Source organism: Solenopsis invicta, chromosome 1, assembly GCF_016802725.1.
Source record: "Solenopsis invicta isolate M01_SB chromosome 1, UNIL_Sinv_3.0, whole genome shotgun sequence".
NCBI lineage: Eukaryota > Metazoa > Arthropoda > Insecta > Hymenoptera > Formicidae > Solenopsis > Solenopsis invicta.
Genome location: NC_052664.1, coordinates 19,290,215 through 19,315,588, shown reverse-complemented (window position 1 = coordinate 19,315,588; position 25,374 = coordinate 19,290,215). Strand labels below are relative to the sequence as shown.

The window sequence follows — 25,374 nt, the reverse complement described above, 5'->3', positions numbered from 1 at the left end:
TAACAATGTTATTGCAATTTGAAAAGTTATCGAAATGATAACATTGACAAAAATTATATTTAGTTTACGGTATTTATGTCCAATATTAATAAAATTATGCTTATCTAACGCATTTTTGCTCGAAAAGAAAGAATCTAGCAGAAAAAGCGTTTTTTTATCCCAAGAAGAATAATATTAACCTGTGGTGCGATTTGGGAGACCAGTTGTCTATCGCACTATTTGAGGACTTCTTAAAAATTGTCATTTAAAAATTTATAACATAGAATTCTAAAAAAAATAAATATGAAAAGAGAAATGTTGTGCTTTATTATGACGTAAGAAAAATAAAAAATATTCCTCATAATTTCTTAGTTATAAGCTTTTATGTCAAAAGTTGTCACGATTTTGACAACCTTACCCTATACGTATATCATTATTATTTTTATAAATATCATTATTTTTATAAATATAGTCTTATTTATTATTTTATTTATTTTATATTATTTATCATAATATATTATTCTTTAAAATAATTTCTTGAAATCGTTAAACGATAATAACTAATCACATCATTCTTGATCGCATTTACTTTTGTGTCATAATCATTTAAATTGATTCTATCTCACTTATCAATTACATATCGTCTGATCTTTCTTTGTAAACCACAGAGACAGTGGGCCTGCACGCAATCCAGCCCATTGAAATACTGCAGGATCAAGCACAACGTATTTTAGTGGATTATACGAGGTCACGGTATCCGCAGCAGCCCGGTAGAATCGGGAGGTTGATGATTCTAGTCGGATATCTAAGGTGTGTCTCTTCCAAAACCGTCGAACGTTTGTTCTTTCACGAAACCATCGGGGAAATACCAATTTCACGCTTGCTAGTCGACATGTATCAAATGGAAAAGTACATCAACTGAAACGAATTTTGCATATCGTACATACGCTCTATACACATCGTAAATATCAGGACCACAACGAGTTCGCAGCTTTTCCAAACTCGTTCGACTCTCTCATGTGTAGAAACGGCAGAATAGAATAAAAGATTTCGATATCTATAGTGAGCCCCCCCCCCTCCTACAAATTTCCTTTCTTTGCTGATTCGCCCTTACGATCATATAGCGTTGATATTCAACGTGGAAAATCGAATGTGTTTACTATTTAATCAAATCATTAAACCATTAGGAAATGAGATTTTTACACCATTACTGTTAAAGAAATAACGCTTTTTTTGTCGGTTATTTTCATAAAAAGTTATTGTAAAGTGTCTGATTTTTCCATTGATTGTGCTTGTTACTTGAAATATTTAAATTATTTTTACTTTATTTTTGATCAAATAAATAAGATAAAATTGAACTTTTTGTGAAAATACATTTGCATTTAATTGCTTCTATTAATATTTTTATTTGTAATAAACATGCTCGAGAGAAAATTTATGCACTTTTTTATTACATTACATTATTTTATAATGTAGTTTTATATTTGGGTAAAAATACAATGCCCAAATATATTTAACAAAATGTGAAAAATAATTAACACGTGCATTAACACTACACTGGGCATTCTACTCTTACAAAGGCCCTTATACTGTTATTCAGTATTTACGCTATCGCATCTGTGAGTAAATTGAAAGGTTACGTAATTACTTATACATATCGAACAGTTCGTTTTTCTTTTTTGTATAGTCCAAATAAAGAAGGACGTCAAAATTAAATTTTTACATGGAGCATTTACGGCAATCCATGTATCCCGATGATTACAAATTGTCGGAAGAAGTAATAAACTTACATAAGCTTTTTGTTGCATATTCGAGCTTCAGATGTAGATCCCAGAAATCTTACACTCAATAAAAATGAACATTTATCTTCTGTATTATACTTGTTTTTGTAAAATTGTAGTAACCTATTATTATACTTCGTATGTGTTATTTGGGATATGATAACTATTTTCTAACCATGCATCTTTAAAATATTTCATAGAAGTACTAGACGGAGTACATAATTGAATGTAAAACCGTTTCGAAAATTGTACTCGAGGAAATAATTGAGAGTCTATAATGTACCATATGTCCTCTCTGTGATTCCCCTTGAGTAAAGAATTATTGTATGAATTCAATTTGTTAAATAATAATACTGCGTGAAATAAATATCACATATGTATTGCGTCAGCGTAAAGTTAAGTTATATAATAAAAATAACGTAGGCAATGGAAGTATTGCGACACAATTATGACAGTAAAAAAAAAAGTGTGGTATACTAATGTAAAAAGTGTGGTATAATAATGGTGCTCTAATTTTTTTATATGCTTTGGCAAAAAATAATGTTTATTTATAAGATTTGTACGAATAAAGTACAAAATTCTTATCACGAATAACAACAAAAGCGGATAAAAAATGTATTATAAAATGAAGTTGTACTCCATAATATAATTGTTATATTCACATCATTCTTTTGTTAGAAGAATTATTAAATTTGTTATTCACTTACATAAAAGATACGTTATAGTATACAGGATAAGCTTTATTCTGTATTAGAAATGTCTCGATACAAATATACGTCTGTAATATTTCATTCTAATGTATTAAACTTTGTCGGTATTAAATCAAGAAGAGATCTTTTATTACATTCTAATGTATGTTACCTCATACATAATATACAGAACGAATATACATTATATACATATGTATAAGGCAAATCCCAAAATTCGCGAATTAAAATATTTTAGCAAGAAAATTCCAAAAAGTTAAGTAAAATAATTATTTAAAATTATTATTATTTTAAGTTGTAGAGAAGAGGGTAATATGACACCCATTTTTATTTTATTGAACTTGTTTATAATTACTAAACTTTGTTCATAATTAACATTTTTTATTGAAACCTAAACAATTGTATTTGTCAAAGTGTTGTTTGACAGATTTTAGACTCAAAATAATGAAATATTTATTATTTAGGACGTAATTTATAAAAATATAATTTATAAATCTAATGCACTGCATAATTGGTGGAGGAAAAAAAGGTGGTTATAATATGGCTATTTATAAAAATAATTAAAAAAAATTAGTTTAGTTTAAAAGAAACACAATACCTTGTTATAAAATTATGTATTTTTAATTTTCCATTGTTTAAAATTTTCCTGATTTAGAATCTTTCTGCGTTCAGAAACTTTAGAAATACCATTAGAAATTTTATTAGAAATATCATTTTATCCCTGTTTAACATTAAATAACAAGCACAAAATGATGTCTCTAATGTTTCTAAACACCGTTCTCTAAAATGACAATCGATTTATCGAAGAAACATTTCAATATCAAAATTTCGTTTAAAAATTCATATTAACAAAATTCTATATTATTGCTTTAACTTTGTATATCTCGAAATGTGTATAGCCAAACAAAAAGTTAAATAACAAAAAAAAAACACTCGAGTGTATGTACCTTCGTGTGATAATACATTCAAGTTTAAGAATAATGAAAAAAGTATGTGTGTGTGTAATTGAAGGTGTACCTTGAAAAAGTTTGAAAGTAAAAATGCTTTATAACAATTGTCAATTATTATATATTAGCATATTAGCATCACTAAAAAAATAATTCCATAAGCACTTATTAAAATATATATCACCTAACGACGGAGGTAATCATAGGGTAACAATAGAGGTAACAATATTGTCGACAGTAGCCATAATAGCCTCTTCTTCTTTAATTTTGGAGAGAGAAAGATTAAACTCAATCAGAAGAATTATGTTTAGATAGTCACCTGTCATATGATTACTAATTTATAGCATGCGTGATTTACAGACACAGACGCGCGATTAAATCTAAATAACTATTTTAAAGTATATTAAAATTGTTAAAAAACAATTATTAGAATAATTAGTCAAGTTTTTAATTGAAAAGTATATGCAACAAAAATTTTATTCCTGTGTCAAAGTTTTACCATAAGAGATGATTTACCAATTGCAACTATAAAATTCATTCTGATGTGTGGATACACACATAATCACTCTGGTATATATTATACATATATACAAGAATGAATTGTGTTTTATCTTTTACCATGAGAAATGACTCTTACCGACTGCAACTATAATTCATTAAACGCTTCATTAATGACAGCTGCTTTAGTCAATCGCGCGGGTATACTGAAAGTCCGCGTGATGTACAGTCGTGAACAATATAGTTGCGATACTTTTTTTTTGATGAGTTTCAGAACTTAGTCTTGCTCATAGAGCTGATGAACGTAACTAGTTAGATCCATAAGTAAGAATCAATCGTTCGGTGATTAGACTGTGTTACAAAAATCATCGTTACAAAAATCATCGAAAAAAAGTGTCGCAATTATACTGTCCACGACTATACAGTCGGTCAATAAAAGGTTGCACCAGGTTGCAACACTTTTTTTTAATGTAATATTGTGATCTTATATTTACACACACACGCACACACGCGCGCGCGCATACACATTTCTATAGATATACTATTATGATGCTAGATGAAAGTCTATTATAATATACTTGATTTTCCAAATAAATTAATTATTTTTATTTTGATTAAATTAATTAATTTTTTATTAATTTTATTGTTTGTGCAGTGTTATATAATTATACATATTTTGTGGTATAGATTAAATAATGTAACGATTAATTTAAAAGATAACAAAAGTTTTTGATTTATAAAAAGATTTTACTTGATTAATTTGAAAAATTTCTACTTGTATTTTATTAAATAGTTGAAGTGTATTTTATTACTTCAGGTGAATAATAAATTAATATTATAACAATGTAATTTATTTTATTTACAAAACAAAAGCAAGACTATTCATGCTTTAATAAAAGCATATAATTTCCAAAATTTATATAAAATATTATTGAAAGGCTTCAATTTCTTTATGAGAAAATTATCTACACCAGTTGATTTGTGATGAAATCTAGGAAAGCTGAAATCTTTGAATATATATTTGGAAAACCTAATTCATTGCACTTGAAACCATATGATACTCCAATAACGTAAAACGTATGTTGAATTTGAAGATTAACATTCATTAGTGGACCACCAGTGTCACCCTGAAAATCATTTTGTATCATAAACATATTAATAAAACATATATATTTATGTAGCAAATTGCTGAAAATTATTTTTTCTTTTTAAATCTTAGTTTTAAAAACAGTTGAATTGTATTTATTACAAGTTCAGTTTTTTGTTGTATGTCATTAACATCATTAAATAAATAATGAAAACATGATCAATTAGTTAAAATATATAGTATATGTGCGCATAAATCAAGACTTTATGATAATTTAATAATTGTTATTTATTAAATTATTTAAAAAAGAGAGCAAATTTTATAAATTTTAATAATTTATTTTAATTAATTTGTTATTTTTATAATTTAATTATTCCTTTTCTCTCACCAGACATGTCTCATTTCCACCTCGAGCATATCCAGCGCATAAAACGCGGTCGTCAATCAACATCGGCAAGTTCCGATAGGCATATTTACATTCTTCTTGCGTACGTATAGGAAATTGTGCCTGCAAAAGTCGACTACTTGATGGTCCACCTGAAACATAAAAATAATAATAGCAAAACTTTATTTTGTAGAATGATATTAAAGTATTTATGATCAAATCAAATAATTAGATATAACTTACGTAAATTAAATTTGATAAGTTTTAATAGTCTAAATATAAAAATGACATTACCGGTCAGAAATTGTTGTAAAGTATAAAATGCATCTTTTTAATACAGTTTTTTTTTATTTCCTTTTCTAATTTTTTCTACTCTGAAATTTTCACTCATATACGATTAGCTTTATTTTGACAGTCAAGTTGTAGAACACGTATTAGTATATTTTTCAATGATAGAAAAAATCGAATATCGTTTCGTGTTGAATTTAAAAGGGAAATCCCAACAAATAGTCCCAACAAAACCGAGTTGGATCTATTGGACGGTGATACTGTTTCTTTGTTTTCAATGATTAAAATTTGCCGAATTTAAACAATCATATAAATGGGTTTAATTAATAATGAGCATCCGAGTTGCCCAAATACTGTAACGACTAAAGAAATGGTCGATAAAGTTCATCAAATATGAATGATCGAATACTTAAGATTAAAGAAGTTACAGATGCTGCAGGCACATTTTCTGAATGCGCGTTCAAAATATTACATAAAGATTTGAGTATGAGAAAGCTAATCACGTGATAAATGCCGTGTTTGCTACCATTGAATCACAAACACATTCGACATAACACAGCTAAACGTTACGCTTCGAATTGATTTTCCACCTTCCCTCTTCGCCTGATCAAATTTTCTGCAATTTTTTTGTTCTTGAATATAAAGCTCTTGAATGTGAGGCTGGGAGAAAAAAATTTGCGACCAATAATGAAGTAATTAATGCCGTAAACGAGTATTTTACAGGATTGGACCAAATCTACTTGGCTGACGGAATGAAAAGATTAGAAAAAATAAACAAAGTGTATCGAGCTACAAGAAAATTGTATTAAAAATAAAACCGATTTTGCGTTTATTTTCATCTCAAAAATATAAGTATTTTATTATTATAAGCTCAAAACTCATCAAACAAACCCAGATAATTTAAAGTTTTGCGCACAATGGAGGAAATTAGATATTAAAAATAGGAATTAAAGTTTTAGAATTAATTTTTTCAACAAACACTATAGATAAATAATAAATTATTTATGTTTTGTATAACACAATTATATATTATATGCATATTATTAATGAATATCCAGTATGCTTTACATAAAATATTAATTGAAAACTAAGTCATACATTACTTACGAAAATAAACAGATCCCCATCCAGCAATCAAAGGATGGGTATTCTCTAAATTTCTGTATCTCCAATAATCATCCACTGGAAGACAAATAGGACGCACCATTGCTGAAAGTTCACAAAGCAAATCAACTTATAACTTTGCGACAAGAAAAATCCGAAAAATTATTCAGAAAATAATATCTTAAAGTATACATCTAAAGATTTAAAGATTATCGTATTAACACATATAATTTTTTAAATCTATTTTAATGTATTTTATACGTTTATAAAAAATAGAAACTAAACTCTAAGGGCTTATCTAAATAATGTAATTATACCAGCTTCATTTAAAAACAATAGAAAGAATGATAATTTTTTTTTGTAATTTTTGTATTTTTTAATTTTTATCTACAAGAAGTGATAATACATCCATTAAAATTCACAGTATAAAGATAATAAAAACAACGTACTGCAAAAGATTGAAAATGAATAATCAATCTCTAAGAAATATTAAGAAATTGTTATTTATGTTTATTTTATTTTATTATTAGAGTTATTTTGTCAAATATATTTTATTAATTTTTACTTCTTAAACTTATGCCAATCAAATTTTGCCATTTAGAGATTTTTATATTGCAATTTTGCCAAATTTATGAAGAATTCTCGTTTTTTATTTTTTTATAAAAACAATTACATAATTACGAAGATAAAATAGAACCAAAGAAGAAACTTACACGTAAAGGGTACTTCGTGCGACGTTTTCAGAACTGCTACATCGTTCGTGTAAATCTCGGGATTATACTGGGGATGTACTGTCTTTCTTTCGATGAAGTCCTCAAACGGGGTTGCTCCGTCGTAATCGTCGTTGAGATCCAAGTCACCAATGCGTACTTTGTATAAATCTGTTCGTTCATAAACGCAATGTGCGGCGGTAAGCACGTGTCGACTGGAAATCAAGACGCCGCCACAAAGCCATTTCGGAACATTTGGATTTTTCGAGTTTCTGTATCCGAGAGCGGTTATCCAAGGCCAGGTACCTATAAAATTAAATGACTGTTACTCGACAGTTGCAACAATCAAATGTTGGGACAATAATTAACACTGATCTAACAATAAGTCATTTTAAACATTGTTTCCATAAATTAATACCAATATTTTAATTATTAAGCTTCGATTTTTAAAATTCTATCAAGATATGTTAAAAATACAATGTAGAATATATTTTTACATTTTATTTACATTTCTTAAGATTAATTTATTGATAGAAGCTTTTACTTCTAATTGTTTATAATGCAAGAAAACGTTTTAACATTTTTACGAACAAAAAAATACAGAATAGAAAAAAATACTTCTGCAAAATGTTCCAAAAACAAGAAAGCAGATTAAATTTTTTGCAATAAATTGAGATAAATTTTTCTTGGAAGAGACATCAGAATTCCAAGATGATTATTTGACTAGCAATTGAGAAACATCAAATACTTCATAATGCAAAAAGCTTTCGTACCTAACGAGGCTGGCTCGCCATCGAGGAGTCTGGAAAATGTTGCATTACTGAATCCACAGTCAGGCGGGTACAAAGGACCGTATGGTGTGTTCGTGATTTCTTTACGACCTCGATCGCCTTCCAAGCCATAGTTCGTACTTATATTTCCTCTATTGACACTGGATGGACAGCAAACCCAGGGATCCTTATCTTGATAGCTGCAAACGGAAGCACGGAGGAAATTGCCTACTTGTGGATCTCCAGGGTTCTCTTTCAAGAGATTAAGCAAAATCGGACACGATTTGATATTGATGCAAATACCGAATTGTTCTTGCAGATTTTGGCATGTACCTGTCAAAATTCGAATTTAAAGGAATTTTAATAACGCATCTAATAAATTTCTTGGAACTATGTCAAAATGATTTTCGTACTTTTTTTATTTTTATTAAAATACATGTCGGTGTTTCAAGAATCTTTGCTCATAATAAAGAACTCATAATTGTGAGCTTATTAATTTATTATGTCTTGTAAAAATGACCTCTTTGATGTAAACCTGCTGCTTAAAAACAAACATTTTTAGGAACATCAATACTAATTATATTTATTAGGAATATATAATTTTCATCTTCAAATAAAATTGACCATTTTATTTTCCTTGCTCCGACTATGTTATAGTCATATAATTAATTAATGAAACTTTTTCTATTAAATTATTATGTTTAATTCAAATTTTTAGTTTTCTACGAGTTATCTTCTTTCCAATGTATGGAACAAATAAATTTTTTTATTGAAATTTCAACTTTTACATCAAAGCGTCATTTACATCATGCTAACTACGATCGCTTGCAAATCAATCGATAGTAATCCCGATTCTCTTTACTTATAATGACATTTTTTTCTAAGAAGTATTGAATCTCTCTCTACGAAGAAGACATAGAATGTCTTAAAGACCGATCTCCACCAATGGTCACATTACATAATTAAACTTGTTCTCTTGATTTGAAAGATTTGGCCTTGGTAGTGTTGTCAGACAATTCTTATATATATTAATGTCGTAATTTTCTTGTTAGAAATAGTTTTATTACATATCTCATTACATATATGAGACAAAAAAGTTCCATTACGTGATAAATTGATCCAGTTTATTTGAAAAGATATCATTCCATGGCAATCGAGGCATTATTATTAATAATAATACCAGTATTATGTAAGTATCGTAACATGGAAAAATTAGTTTATTTAAGCATCTTGTTCTATCGTAAAGTGTATTTAGCAATACTATAAATGTTTTAAACATTCCAAAGATTAAGAAAACGCGCAAAAGGATTATATATAGGTACACTGAAAGTGCATATTTATAAAGCTGAGCGCATTTTTTTTAATGACGTTTTGACGTAATGAATTCTCTTTCAAGAAAAATCTAAACGAAGCTTCTGACGAGATTGTAATAAAATTTGCGGTTTTGGAAAGATGATAAAAAGCATACCTTGAGAATGCGTCGACGATATCAATGCACACAGCAAACCGATGAATACTAATATAATAGTCCACATTGTGAATCACTTGTCTAGGTATCCTAAAAATGCAAATGTATTATTCCAATGTTGACGGAAATATTTAATGAATAAATTATAAATTTAACAATTTAAAGATTCAACAATTGAATCATTAAATATATAAGCAATATGTTTTGTATATTTATTAATTAAACTAATGCGATATAATTCCACTTTTGTAAATTTTTTGGATTCATTAACACTTATGTTCGCGGAAAATATAACAAAAATAAATCACACAACAATAAATCATTTTTAATAAGATGTACAGTTGAGTGTCGCTAGTATATTACGTAGATGTAATCACACAGAATTTACATCTAATTTATGCAATAGATAATCGATAAGTTGCCTCATACTTCTTTGTAATGTTTAATAAAAGTTACTGTCATGTATAATTTCTTAATCATTTATCTATAATCACGATACGTAAGAATATCTTGCGTATGTTTAGACGCAGTTTTGCTTAATTATTTATGTAAATTTTATTTTGAAATATGACGAGTGTGTTCTCTACATAGAAACATGTTTGCTATCGATGTGTGGCCTTTCTTCCTGTTCAAATCAGCTTTAGTTCAAATATAACTTTTTATTAACACTATTACAAATGTACGATTAGCTCAGTGTCAGCGTGTTAGATTATGGTTCCGAAGATCTTAGGTTCGAATCCAGGCGACGCGTTTTCAAAAATTGTAAAATAATATCTAATTGTAATTAATGAAATAAAATCTTATATGCGAAACAGTAAATACAGATATAAGCTATAAAGATAGTAAGATCTGTTAAAAAAGACTAAAAAAAAATTCTTTAATTAAAAGAAAAACTAAACCAAAAACTAAAAGAAAAACAGGCTCAGACTCAAATTTTTGTATTGGCCCAAGTTTGAAAAGCAATACAGGCCCTAAAAGAAAAGCGTGACAATCCAAAGTCGAGCCAAGATAGATGTTCTAACTTGGGCTTCAAACAAAGTAAGGATAGCTAACCTGGCCCAGTTTACAGCCTAGACAGAATTTCCATATGGGGTCTTAGCGATGAACAACACCGTCAGCGGATTACTGAATTGTTCCGCTCCGACGCATTCACTTTATAAAGAACGATGAAGCAATCGGTTAACAGTCCAGAACTAGGATTTAATTGTATGCGTGTTAAGGTGAGAGATTCTTCCGCATATTTAGTCATGCAAATATAATGTTATGCGAGCTATCCAAAAACTGTTAAAATGAGTGTTTGCATGTCGATTGATAGAGGTCAAAGAAAGCGTATATTTCAATATAAACTGATCCAAATAATGTAATGGCCTTTGTTTCCATATAAATATTTTAATATTAAATAGTTCTTATAGTTTGTATACATTCTAAATAAATAGTAGAATAAAATATCCATTGTGCTGATTAATGAAAAGCGTCATTCGCGATTGCTTTTCCTAATTGCTCTCGTCGTGGCAACTGCAATTAGCGTTATTTTTTATCCTTTTTAGTTAGTTTACTTTTGTACAATCACGCAAATGCACATTTATTTGCAGGTTTTTATTAATTAATTTTTTAGATAATTATGAACTATTATAATATCAAAACTAATATAAATTATAATAGCTTACTAATTGCAATGTTAAAGCATTACAATTAGTAAATTATTTGTTATACTATATTACGTGAGATTGTACACCATATAATTGCCTGCTCTACTTATATCTACTTATCCAGTAGTTACGTCTATTGCCCTTACGATGGCTGATAAAATCTGCAGAATGTTATTCACAATTAAACGGACAAATTAATTTTAGGTTTTTATTTAGAACACATCTTTCTTATTAATAGGAAGAGAAATATTTTCCGTTTCACATTTGCAATAAATCACTTTAAATATTATATAACTATCATCGAACTACATATATGAATCGCTGAAATGTAACGGACTCCTCTTTGTCAGAGAATCGTGGAATATCAAAAAGTCCCGTCAAATGCTGCGCATGAGTCATTGGGAAAAATCACAATCACCACTGAACTAGCAGATAATCGTGATGACCTTTTCAATGCTCTATAGTATTATTTTTTCAATGTCAACTCAGATTTGTTTTTCTGGAATTTTACGCTTCGGAAGCAATCATTTATACGATCATAATACGTACATATATGACGCATGATAGTTTAATGACGTATCTTTAATGATCATCAGTGAGTTATTCCACGTACGAGCTGATGTACCGTATTAAAAGAGCTGCGATTGAACTCGCATCTTGTGCGCACATAGTAATAATATAGATATATTCAAGGACATTTTTTACCTTGGTGTTACGAATCCTTTTTATATTATTAACTCATTAATCGACATTGCATACGTGAGTAGTAGAATAATTTTCAGTGGATTTAATTAAACAAAGTAATCACTAGAATCGCGGTAAAATCTCTACGTAAAATCGCGGCAGAGGTTAACCGTTCATTAAAAATTAACGTTTAATTTATTATAATTTTAACAATAATTATCAGATACATGCTCAGGTATTAAGCGGACATTTAAAAATAATAAATTGCCTTTATTTTATCGTTTATGTAACTACGATTGAAACGGTGATTTTGACCGCAGCCGCGGTTCTAGTGTTAAGAGTCAAGCATAACATTAAACGATTTTATTACACAGTATATTTATGTAATTTATTAGTGTAAAAAAATGAGGGAAAAACATTCTAAGCATACCAAAAATACGAGATAAATTAAAAAAAAGCTGGTTATCTTTGATCGATTATAATTAAAAAACTATTGTAGCATTGATATTTTTATATCAGAATTTTTTATTCCATTTTATTTTATTTTATCAGAATACGATATTAAAACCGTACGATAGTTGAGAGACGCCTCTTTATACATATAAATGATAGAAAAAATGATTTTATCAAAATATAAACAAACTTGTATGCATGAATGAAAACTGTAGAATAAATTTATGATTTTAATTAAAATGAAATATGTGCGTTCAAAGTTTATTACAAATTTTTTACATTTCTACGGTATTCACAAATCGGCAATCAAATAGAAATAAATCAATCTTAAAAAGTCATTATAATTTAAAATAATATGTGTGTTTTACAAATAATTGAGAGTATATCAATGCAAAAAAAAACAGAAAAAAAAAATAAGTAAAATAATTTAAAAATATTTTTAAAAATACAAAAGAACCTCAATAATAATCACTGCCTTAACGTAATATAAAGAGTCTTAAATCTCCGTTGATTACAAATATAATCAAATCAATGGTACAATGTATACAAATTTATGAACAGTTTATTAATAAACACAGCATAATATTATAAAATAACTTTTTTACAGTAACCTGCGTTTATTACACTGACGCAGATAAAATAAATCTCATATAATATAGTTATTTAGCTTTATATATTGTTGCAAACATTATTAAATTTTTAAGAATCAGTTATAAACATTTAAAAACATCCGCTAAAAACATTTATAATTATAAATGGAACTTTATACAAATATTATATTATATGTTGACAAAGTCTATCTGAAAGTAAAATTGGGAAGAAGTCCGAAAATACTGTTATTGATGAACTTTATAAATAATATAAGCATATTCGTTAGATTTATATTCGTCATTTATTATTTGTGCCAATTTGCTAACGGAATAAATTTTTTAACGATCAAAAATCATGAATCATGAAACAATCAATTTGTATTGTGTTTTATGTAATATTGTGATCTTATATTGTATTTACACACATACACACGCGCTTGCACACATCTATACATATACTATTGTAATGCTAGATAAAAGTCTATTGTAATATACTTAATTTTCGGTATAAATTAATTATTTTTATTTCGATTGAATTAATCAATTTTTTATTGATTTCATTGTTCATGTTATTATACAGTTATATACTTTTTGGTATAAATTGACGTAACAATTAATTTAAAAGATAACAAGCGTGTTTTTGATTTATAAAAAAATTTTACTTGATTAATTTAAAAAATTCCTACTTGTATCTTATTGAATAGTTGATAAAATGTATTTTATCACTTCACGCGAATAGTGAATGAATATTATAACAATGTAGTTTATAAAACAAAAAACAAGACTGTTCATGCTTTAATAAAAACATATAATTTTCAGAATTCATATAAAATATTATTATAAAGTTTCAACTTTTTTGTGAAAAAATTATCTATACCAATTGACTCGTGATGAAGTCTAGGAAAGATGAAACCTTCGAATATACACCTGGAAAACCTGGCTCAGCGCATTTGTAACCATATGATACTACTCCAATAACGTAAAACGTTTTTTGATTTTGAGGATTAATAGCATTCATTAGTGGTCCACCACTGTCACCCTGAAAATCATTTTGCATCATAAATAAAACGTATTAATAAAACATATATATTTATGTAGCAAATTGTTAAAAATTATGTTTTCTGTTTAAATCTTAGTCTTGGTAACAATTGCATTGTACTTATTATGAATTCGGTTTTTTGTTGTATGTCATTAATACATCATTAAATTAATAAATAATAAAAACATGATCAATTAGTTCAAATATATTGTGTATGTGCGCATAAATCAAGACTTTTTATGATAATTTAATAGTTCTTGTTTATTAAACTATTTAAAAAAGAGAGCAAACTTTATTAACTTCGTTGATTAATTTTAATTAAAATAAAAAGATATTTGACCATTACTGTAATAACAAAACTCAAACAAGAACGCCTTCTATGGTCGCAGCTAGATCTCCGTGCTTGTATTGTTTATGTGATTTTACTTGATATACTTTTCTATTCAATAAACTGCGCGCCGAATAATTTTAATTTATTTTTTATTTTTATAATTTAATTATTTTCTTTTTCTCACCTGACATGCGTCTTTTCCACCTTGAGTATATCCAGCGCATAAAACGCGGTCGTCAATCACTGTTGTAGGAAAGTTTCGATATGCATATTTACATTCTTCTTGCGTACGTACAGGAATTTGTATCTGCATAAGTCGGCTGCTCGATGGTCCATCTGAAACATAAAAATAACAATATGTAGCAAAACTCTATTTTTTAGAGTAAAAGAGATATTTATGATCAAATTAAATAATTAGACATAACTTACGTAAGTTAAATTTGATAAGTTTTAAGAGTCTGAATATAAAAATAACATTACAGGTCAGAAACTGTTGTAAAGTATAAAATGCATCTTTTTAATACAGCTTTCTTATTCCCTTTTCTAATTTTTTCTACTATCAAATTTTCATATACGATTAACTTTATTTTGACAGTCAAATTGTAGAACACGTGTTAGTATTTTTTTCAACGATACAAGAAATTGAATGTCGTTTTGTGTTAAATTTAAAAGAAAAATCCCAACGAATAGTGAAACCGAGTTGGATTCTGTTGGATGGTGACTCTACTCCTTTATTTCCATTAGTTAAAATTTGCCGAATTTAAACGTAAGATTACATAAATGTGTTTAATAATGAGTGTCCGGGTTGCTTAAAAACTGCAATGACTGAGGAAATAATCGACAAAATACATCAAACGTGAATGATTGAATACTGAAGATTAAAGAAGTTACAGATGCTGCAGGCACATCTTCTATGCGCGTTCAAAGTATTACATGAAGATTTGAATATGAGAAAGCTAATCGCGTGATGAATGCTGTTGGCTAACATTGGATCAAAAACGCATTCGACACAACACAATTAGACATTACGCTTCAAATTGATTTTTTACCTCCTCTCTTTGCCTGATCAAATTCCCTGAGATTTTTTTGTTGTTAAATATGAAGCTGGAAGGAAAAAATTCACGACCAATAATGAAGTAATTATTGCCGTAAATGAGTATTTTGCAGGATTTGACCAAAACTACTTTACTGATGGAATGAAAAGATTAGAAAAGATGCACAAAGTGTATCGAGCTACAAGGAAACTGTATTGAAAAATAAAACCGATTTTCCATTTGCTTTTATCCCAAAAATATAAGTATTTTACTATTATAAGCTCGAAACTTATCAAACAACCCACGTAATTTAAGGCTTTGCGCAATGGATGAAATTAGATATTACGAATAGGAATTAAATCTTTAGAATTAGTTTCTTCAACAAACATTATAGATAAATAATAAATTATGTTGTGTTTTGTATAACATATTTATATGTTATATGTATATTATTAATGAATATCCAATGTGCGTTACATACAATATTAACCAAAAGCCTAAGCCATACATTACTTACGGAAATAAACAGATCCCCATCCGGCGATCATAGGATAGGTATTTTCTAAATTTTTAGATCTGGTATAATCATCCACTGGAAGACAAATAGGACGCACCAATGCTGAAAGTTCACAAAGCAAATCAACTTATAATTTTGCGACAAGAAAAATCCGAAAAATTATCCGGAAAATAATATCCTAAAGTAATATATCTAAAGATTTAAAGATTACCATATTAACATATATAATTTTTTAAAATCTATTATAATGTATCTTATAGGTTTGTAAAAAATAAAAACTAAGCTCTGAGAAGTTATATAATGTAATTACAGCTTTATTTATAAATAAAAGAAAAATCCATAATTTTCTCTTGTAATTTTTATTTTTTAATTTTTCCCGACACAAAGTGATAACACATCCATTAAAATTCACAATTAGAAAAAAATAAAAATAGCGTACTACAAAAGATTGATGAAGAAAATTAATGATCGCGATCTCTAAGAAATTTTAAGAAATTGTTATTTATGTGTATTTTATTTTTTACTAGTATTATTTTATTAATTGTATTTTTATTAATTTTTACTTCATAAACTTGCGCCAATCAAATTTTGTCATTTAGAGATTTTTTTATATCGCGATTTTGCTAAATTCTTGAGGAAATTTTGGTTTCTTATTCCTTTATAAAAACAATTATGTAATTATGAAGACAAAATAGAACCAAAGAAAGGAGCTTACACGTAAATCGTACTTCGCTGGACATTTTCAGAACTGCAATGTCGTTCGTGAAAGTCTTGGAATTATACTGGGGATGCACTGTCTTCCTTTCGATGAAGTCCTCAAACGGGGTTGCTCCGTCGTAATCGTTGTTGAGATCCAAGTCACCGACGCGTACTTTGTATAAATCCTCGCGTCCATAAACGCAATGTGCGGCAGTAAGCACATGTCGACTGGAAATCAAGACGCCGCCACAAAGCCATTTCGGAACATTTGGATTTTTCGAGTTTCTGTATCCGAGAGCGGTGACCCAAGGCCAGGTCCCTGTAAAGTTAATTGACTGTTACTATCGGCAGTTGCAACGATCAAGTGTTGGGATCTAATAATAAGCCAATTTTATCATTGTTTCTATAAATAAATTAATACCAATATTTTAATTATTAAACTTTGATTTTTAAAATTCTATCAAAATATGTTGGAAATAAAATATAGAGTATATTTTATTTACATTTCTCAAGATTAATTTATTGATAAAAGCCTTTACCTCTAATTGTTTGTAATGCGAAAAAACGTTTTAACATTTTTACAAAGAAAAAATACAGAACAGAAAAAAAATACTTTTGCAAAGTGTTTTAAAAACAAGAAAGCGCATTGGACTTTCTGCAATAAATTGAGATAAATTTTTCTTGGAAAAAACATCAGAATTCCAAGATGATTATTTGACTAGCAATCGAGAAACATCAAATACTCCCCCATAATGCAAAAAGCATTTGTACCTAACAAGGCTGGCTCGCCATTGACGATTCTGCGAAAATGCGTTGCATTACTGAGTCCACAGTCAGGCGGGTACAAAGGACCGTATGGTGTGTTCGCGATTTCTTTACGACCTCGATCGCCTTCCAAGCCGTTGTCCGTGCCGCCTGTATTTCCTCCATTGTTACTGGATGGACAGCAAACCATGGGATCCCTACCTTGATAGCCGCAAACGGAAGCACGGAGAAAATTGCCTACTTGTGGATCTCCACTGTTCTCTTTCAGGAGATTGAACAACAACGGACACTCTCTGATATTGACGCAAATACCAAGTTGTCCCTGCGGATTTTGGCATGCACCTGTCAAAATTCGAATTCAAAGAAATTTTAATAACGCGTCTAATAAATCTTTTCGAAATATGTCAAAATAATTTTCGTTCCCTTTTCATTTTTATTAAAATACATGGTCGGTGTTTCAAGAATCTTTGCTCATAATTGTGAGCTTATTAATTTGTTATGTCTTGTAAAAATGACTTCTTTGATGTAAATCTGCTGCTTAAAAACAAACATTTTTAGGAACATCAATACTAATTATATTTATTAGAAATAATTTTCATTTTCAAATAAAATTGACCATTTTATCTTATTTGTTCCAATGCTCTTAGACTCATTTTACAGTCATTATAAAATTAAATTTTACCTCAAAAATATATAAAATAAATATTAATATGATGTAATTTAAATTCAATTTAATTTGGTAACTTGATTTTCTTAGAAGATTACGTAATGTAAAAAAGTGAATATAACCAGAAACAATTCTAAGCCGCAAGGCAAATGGATTAAGAATAAATAAATAATATAAAGTAAAATTTTAGAATAAAGTATAATACATCTTAAGACATTTCAGTAGAAATATATTTTAATTAGAGATTAATTGAAACTTCGAAAGCAAGCAATTTTGTGCAGAAAAATGTAATTGAATAATATTTTGATTGAATAATATTAACTTAAATAATATACATTAATGATGATTTTCACCATTATCTGTGCTTTTATTATTCGCTTTTTATCAAGCTCGCAAACACCTTTTGTCAATAATACTTGATTTCTTAGTTAAATTTCGCAGTTATTGTATCAGAGTTATACGAATTATAATATTTAAAGTAATGAATTCCAGTAATCACTTTATTTAATTGTTATTATAAATACCAATATTACTTTAATAACAATTTTTAAAAACGATTTTTAAACTAATAATTTATATTAACATATGATATTAGCAAGCATTCTCAAAAAATTAAATGTAAATTAAATTCTTCTATAAAATGATAAATATTCAAAGAAAGTTTGTTGTAATCGTTTTTATTAAACACTTCAATAATTATCTTCCACGTCTTTGATAAACGAGCATGATAAGCGAATTTATCTTCGCAAAAAATCTCAGTAGAAAATACGATAATTACAAGAATACGAAGATTTGTTGTTAAAAGTTATACGCTAGAGTAACGATTATAACGAAACACCGCATACAATTATTTATGATAAATCATATTACGCAATAAATATTATGCATTAAATATTCGTGAATGCATACGATCTTCATTAAAATGAAACAGAATAATTTTTCTTAAATCGTAACAATTTTTTCTTCTTAGTAATTGCTTTATGAAACAGTTCTAAGAAAGTTGCGACCACCACCGTAAATTCTTTTATTAATTAAATTATGCTACATGCGGTTAGAATAATTAATTAATTTTGAAAAAAAAGTTATAATAATATTTGTTTTTCTATGTAAATAATCATTGTTATTGTATTTATAATGCACAACAAACTATTTCCATCTTAATCAAGTATGTTTAAAAACACAAACAAAAAATTTTAATAGTTTATTACTAATTAAGTAATATAATAATAATATAATAAAATTTAAAATATTGACGTTTAAAATTACAGTTTATAATTTACCGTATTATTTTATTAGCTAATTTTTAATATTATAATCAATTAATAAAAACTTTCTATTACATTTTTATATTTAATTGAAACTTAGTTTCCTACAAGTTATTCTTTTTCCAATGTATGACACGAATGATTTTTTTATTGAAATTTTCAACGTTTATCTTTCGACACATTGGTGTCATTTACGTCATCATGTTAACTACGATCGCATGCAAATTAATCGGTAGTAATCCCGATTCTCTTTACTTATGGTGACATAGTTTTTTCTCAGGAACATAAAATCTCTCTCTGCGAACACGACACATAGAATGTCGTAAAGACCGACCTTCACCAATGGCCAGACTACATACTTAAAACTCGTTTTCTTGATTTGAAGGATTCGGCCTTGGTAGTGTTGTCGGACAGTTCTATATGTTAATGCCGTAATTTTCTCGTTAGTAATAGTCTCATTACATATCTCATTACATATATGAGACAAGAAAAGTTTCATTATGTGATAAATTGATCCTGTTTAGTCGAAAAGATATCATTCTATGACAATTGAGGCATTATCATTGATTATAATTATCACAGATAATATCAGTATTATATAAGTTTCGTAACTTGAAAAAATTAGTTTATTTGTGCATCTTGTTCTATCGTAATGTGTATTTAGCAATACTATAAATGTTTTAAACATTCCAAAGATTAAGAAAGCGCGCAAAAGGATTATATATAGGTATACTGAAAGTGCATATTTATAAAGCTGAGCGCACTTTTTTTTAATGACATTTTGACGTAATGGATTCCCCTTTAAGAAAAATCTAAACGAAGCTTCTGACGAGATTGTAATGGAATCTGTGGTTTCGAAAAGATGATAAAAAGCATACCTTGAGAATGCGTCGACGGTATCAATGCGCACAGCAAACCGATGAATACTAATATGACAGTCCACATTGTGAATCACTTGTCTATCCTAAAAATGCAAATGTATTATTCCAATGTTGACGGAAATATTTATGAATAAATTATACGTATTTTAAAGATTCAACAATTGAATCATTAAACGGATAAAAAACACGTTTTATATATGTATCAATTAAAGAACTAATGCGATATAATTCCATTCCTGTAATTTTTTTTGGATTAATTAATATTTGTGTTTGCGGAAAATGTAACAAAAATAAATCACTTTTAATAAGATGTGAAATTGAGTGCCGCTAATATATTACGTAGATGTAATCACATAGGATTTACATCTAATTTATGCAATAGATAGTCGATAAGTTGTCTCATGTTACTTTGTAATGTTTTAATATAAGTTACTGTTATGTATAATTTCTTAATCATTTTTCCGTAATCACGATACGGAAGAATATCTTGCGTACGTTTGGACGCAGTTTTTCTTAATTATTTATGTAAATCTTATTTCGAAATATGACGAGTGTGTTTTTCACATAGAAACATGTTTGCTATCGATGTTTGACTTTAAAATGTGTGATTCCCCTGATCCGTAGTTCTACAAAATATCTGTATGACGTGTTTAGACATAGATGTTGTCTTATCAAAATACAATTATTTTTATTTCTTTGATGATTATAATTTAATGTTTTTAAGATATAATATATTTTATATCAAATTTTATACTTTTTATTATATCTTCCTACACTGAAAGAAAAAATATCTTAAACCAAAACAATTTTATTCAACACAAAAAGATTATTTACTTATGGTGAATCCTAGCTTAGTTATTTTCAGTCAAGTTTAAACATTTTTTAAATTAAAATATTCATAAAAATAAAATAAAGGAATACTTTCTAACCAAATATTTTTTTGCAGTTCTAGAAAATATTTACCGTTAGATTATTTCTATCAAGATAATTTTATATTCAAATGTTTTAACTAAGAAATAATTTAATTAAGTTTAATAATATTATTAGCTTATTTATAAACTCATTATTTAAATGTAAAAAATGTAATAATACAAAATTATATTTATAAAATTATATACTTAAGGTAGTATGTCTATTTTATATATGTATACAATTAAAAGTAAATATTTTTACTTAAATAGAACAAACAAGTGCGTGCATCAAAATATATGGTTTTAAGAAAATGTATTTTTTCATTTAAAACATTTTTTCAGTGTACTAATGTGAAAGATTAGATAACTAATAAGCAGTGTTTCAATGTATTAGTTCATTCAGCAAAATGTGAAGATGTAAGATATACAACTAAAAGTGTTCGTAACTATTTACAATGTTTATGTGCTTTATAATTAAATTTAATAAATATATATAAATTAATATTTAAAAGAAATTAGAAATGGTTAGCATATAATAAGTGAAAGCGTAATAATATTTTGTAACATAGGGTGCTTATAAAGTATCTCCCTCTGCTATATTTTAGAAAAGATTTAAAATGATAAAAAATTGCAAAATATGTATTTGATCATTTTGAGGAGTTACTCCTTTAAGAGAGTTGAGTGGCAGGTAGAATCAAATTATACGAGGATAGACAAAGATAGACTGTATATTGACGTCAATGTAGATGTAATAGTAGTAATTGAACACTTAGCACAGCAACGCGTATTTCGTAGCATTTTTGCGTGCTTTTTGAGTGCTTAATGCAAAAAAAATACAAATTATAAAATCGAAAACTGTCAATATCGCAGAATATAAAACGCAGATTTATAATATAAATATAATTTATAAGTTTCTACATTAACTCAATATAATTAAATTCAATTAATTTGGTATTACGTTTAGTTGTTTATAAGTATTGTTAAATTGCAAATAAATAATTAGAAATATAATTGGCGTGCTTTTTCTCTATAAAAATTTTATCAGTGTTACATATTTTTGCACAAAATTTTAAATTTCACATTAAATTTTTTCTTCAATTAATACCAAATAAACTTTAAGAATAAAACTTTGCTATTTGTTTAGCGTTTTTCGAATTTAATTTATTAAAACCGTTTTTTTTTTATCTATTTCATTAACAAATTACAAAATATTTTGTCAAAGAAAATGTATATAAATTTTTTACAAAGGATACTTTACTTAATAAATATTTTTATTATATTTTATAAATTTGTGCATATCATTATAAATGTTGTTTATTAAATATAATTGTATAGTAATAATTTATACTATTAAAATAATAAAAGCAACTTTAGCTTGTATTTTAGAGTTATAGATACTTTAAAATAACATGTATATAAAGGAAGACAAAAAAAATTGCAAGAACATTTAATAAACCGTAACATTTATGGAGATTTCAATGCTTCACCGTCGTATAATGGGCGTGAAAATGAGTTCTGCTTGGATGATCTCGACGTTGAACGGATGTACAAGTTAATCATTCTGAATGATTATAATACAGTAAGCATTTGCAACCTAGCGTGACTACATTGTTATAGGATTCCCCGATGATTCCGTTTCATGGTCAAAGTTAATTACGTACGTTAGTTATGAACTATATTCTGACCGCATGTACTTGACATTGATAAAATTGCTCTAAATTCAATAAAAATGACATCACGCTAAGAATATATGTGTAGCAGGCTGAAGGATATAAAATTGATAATTTACTTAACTCTGTGAAATGTGCCTACAAAAATATAAATTAATAATATTGCTCATTTAATATAATTGTTAAATAATTGTTAATATAATTGTTAAAATATTGGAAGAAATAAGTTTTATCTGTATTTTAAGAGTTACAGATTCACCGAAATAAAACTTGATTTTCTACTATCTTAAAAGGTTAAATTTAAATTTAAAATATTGATATAGGATTACTACACAAAAAAATATACGTTGAAATTTATATTTCTTGAATATTTAACATTTTTTAATTAAAAAAAAATTTTTTTTAATTCATAAAGCAAACTTGTTAAAAAAGTTGCAATAAAGAAATCTTTTAATAAATCAGAGACTCTTAGTGTCAACTGAAGAAATAAATATATTTAATACACTACAAAAAAATTTACTAAAAACCTAAAATATTTTATATACAAAACAATAAATTAACTTTAAATTGCTTCTACAATTATTTAGTTACACATAAAAAGGCATAATTTATTCATGTCAACCATTCAAATTTTTTAACTTCGAATTTATTAAACCGACTCAATATGTAGTAGCATGAATTAAATATTGTAGTCTTTCAACAAATTTTTTTTTGTTGCAATTGTGCAAATGTGATTATTAATAATATCGCAAAACTTATAAGCGTAGATGATCGTGTCATACGGATCGATCAGGAGCTATTTCTATTTCCAACTTAGCTTCTTTTTCATATACGCAGACATCAGCAGTTTTCGAGAAAACTACGATCTTTAGTAAATATATTAGCACACACTCTCACAACACATAATTCGCACTTCATATCACTGTTAGAATAGAAATTGAAACAGACTGAAACTGTAATTTCAATGTCTTCGGATATCTTGCTAATGCAGAGATACGAAGACAATTTCTATTCCACTTGTGGCAATAAAATTACGAAAAATTAATAATATAATAAAATTAATAAAATTAATAATAAAATTAATAATATAATATAATTAATAAAAAACTATTATCCAATTATTGATAACTGGCAAAAAATTGTGCCATCACAGATTTCATTTATCAAAACTGCATAAATCTCAATTTCTTTCAACTCCCAAGATATAAGTTAGTAAATTAACTTTATTGTTACTCACTAAATAATTATTGCGTTATTTGCGTGTTCACACACCGGGAATTTTTACGAAAAAGAAGACTCGAAAGACACAGGCGACCGACGAGATCAGCGAGAGTCTTAACGATGAACACCGTTCGCGGATTACTGAATTGCTCCGCTCCGACGCATTCACTTTATAAAGGACGGGGAAGCAATCGAAGTCCAGAACTGGGATTTAATTGTATGCGTGTTCAGACGAGAGATTCTTCCGCATATTTAGTCATGCAAATATAGTTATGCGAGCTATCCAAAAACTGTTGAAACGAGTGTTTGCAGGTCGATTGCTAAAGGTCAAAGAAAGCGTCCGTATATTCCAATATAAACTGATCCAAATAATGTGATGGCCTTCGCTTCCATATAAATATTTTAATATTAAATAGTTCGTGGATATATGAGAAGAAAGAAAAAAAAAACACAATATATTTTTTAAATATTATAAGTAATCTAAAATTAAATAGAATTCAACAGCAACTCAATCAATAATAATTCAATAGACTTTACCAGACTCTTACTTGCCTTTTTTATTATTTTTTTATTAATTCAATAGGCTTCGATAATAGATAAGAATTATTTACTTCAAGTAGATAGTAGATAAGAATTACTTCAAATAGGTAAGAAAATGCTTTAAATCAATTGAAATAGAATTTTATTTAATTTTAAGGAAATGTAAATTCGAAGTTCTTAGTTGCAAAGAAATAATTGAAATTACAATATCAAGATTATAGATAATATTATTAGAGTTTTTTAATTTCTTGATAAACTTTACTTCAATGTTCCAAAAAATTATATTATTAATAAGATTTAGGTTTTAATATTGTCATTTCTTGTACGGCATATTGTACTTATTTATTTATAAATCGAATTCACAGCTTCCTAACTATAAATACTTACATATTTTAAAAGAGCATGAAAGGAATATTGCAGTAAGAAATTCTACAGCACTTCTTTTTGCTTACATTATTGACATTTTCAATAAGTATGACATAACTATTTAAATACATTTTTCATTGCAACTATCAACATGTAAAAATATGTAATCCATATATCTCAAACAAATTTGACATTTAAATATTTAAAAAAATCAAATTTTTGTAGGGCAAACGTGTTAAACTGGAAAAGATCGAGCTAAAGAATATGTCAAATATATCAATGTTAGTCTTATGTAATGTGTACAATTCCGCGTATATGATGATTATACTGATAATAAAAGAGCGATCGTCGTGATATTCCGCATCTGT

At 27.4% G+C, this 25,374-nt stretch overlaps 3 protein-coding genes across 6 annotated transcripts in view; 1 reads left to right on the top strand and 2 right to left on the bottom strand.

Moving 5' to 3' along the window:
* LOC105201129 (nuclear receptor subfamily 2 group E member 1) overlaps positions 1-2,605 on the top strand; it is a 29,628-nt gene extending 27,023 nt beyond the window's left edge. For both annotated transcript variants that reach the window (XM_026132878.2, XM_011169027.3), the window contains exon 9: positions 648-2,605. In XM_026132878.2, coding sequence (XP_025988663.1) covers positions 648-901 — 254 coding nt within the window. In that variant the 3' untranslated portion in view covers positions 902-2,605. The remainder of the gene's footprint in view (positions 1-647) is intronic.
* A 2,060-nt stretch (positions 2,606-4,665) lies between these two features.
* LOC105201131 (venom protease) lies at positions 4,666-12,920 on the bottom strand. Its single transcript, XM_011169029.3, has 7 exons — positions 10,778-12,920; positions 9,725-9,814; positions 8,260-8,589; positions 7,490-7,792; positions 6,780-6,881; positions 5,388-5,536; positions 4,666-5,039 (listed from the first exon to the last, which is right to left on the bottom strand). Exons 2-7 carry the CDS (start codon positions 9,789-9,791, stop codon positions 4,878-4,880), a joined length of 1,113 nt encoding a protein of 370 aa, XP_011167331.2. The 5' UTR covers positions 9,792-9,814; positions 10,778-12,920; the 3' UTR covers positions 4,666-4,877.
* A 696-nt stretch (positions 12,921-13,616) lies between these two features.
* On the bottom strand, positions 13,617-24,284 carry LOC105201130 (venom protease). 3 transcript variants are annotated; one of them, XM_026132877.2, is made up of 7 exons: positions 24,152-24,284; positions 20,296-20,381; positions 17,492-17,827; positions 16,737-17,039; positions 16,022-16,123; positions 14,655-14,806; positions 13,617-14,139 (listed from the first exon to the last, which is right to left on the bottom strand). In XM_026132877.2, the coding sequence occupies exons 2-7, from the start codon at positions 20,360-20,362 to the stop codon at positions 13,972-13,974; spliced, it is 1,128 nt and encodes a 375-aa protein (XP_025988662.1). In that variant the 5' UTR covers positions 20,363-20,381; positions 24,152-24,284; the 3' UTR covers positions 13,617-13,971. The 3 variants fall into 3 exon arrangements, with proteins under 3 accessions (XP_025988662.1, XP_011167330.1, XP_025988660.1); XM_011169028.3 differs by having other exon boundaries at positions 24,117-24,272; XM_026132875.2 differs by having other exon boundaries at positions 20,296-20,376; positions 24,117-24,248.
* Positions 24,285-25,374: the final 1,090 nt, after the last annotated feature.

Coding starts and splice junctions, on each gene's coding strand:
- LOC105201131 (XM_011169029.3), bottom strand. CDS start 9,791: ATGTGGACTATTATATTAGTATTCATCGGTTTGCTGTGTGCATTGATA. Junction 8,590..9,724: donor ATCGTCGACGCATTCTCAAG/GTATGCTTTTTA, acceptor GAATTTTGACAG/GTACATGCCAAAATCTGCAA. Junction 6,882..7,489: donor GCACGAAGTACCCTTTACGT/GTAAGTTTCTTC, acceptor GTGAACTTTCAG/CAATGGTGCGTCCTATTTGT.
- LOC105201130 (XM_026132877.2), bottom strand. CDS start 20,362: ATGTGGACTGTCATATTAGTATTCATCGGTTTGCTGTGCGCATTGATA. Junction 17,828..20,295: donor ACCGTCGACGCATTCTCAAG/GTATGCTTTTTA, acceptor GAATTTTGACAG/GTGCATGCCAAAATCCGCAG. Junction 17,040..17,491: donor TGGCGAGCCAGCCTTGTTAG/GTACAAATGCTT, acceptor TTAACTTTACAG/GGACCTGGCCTTGGGTCACC.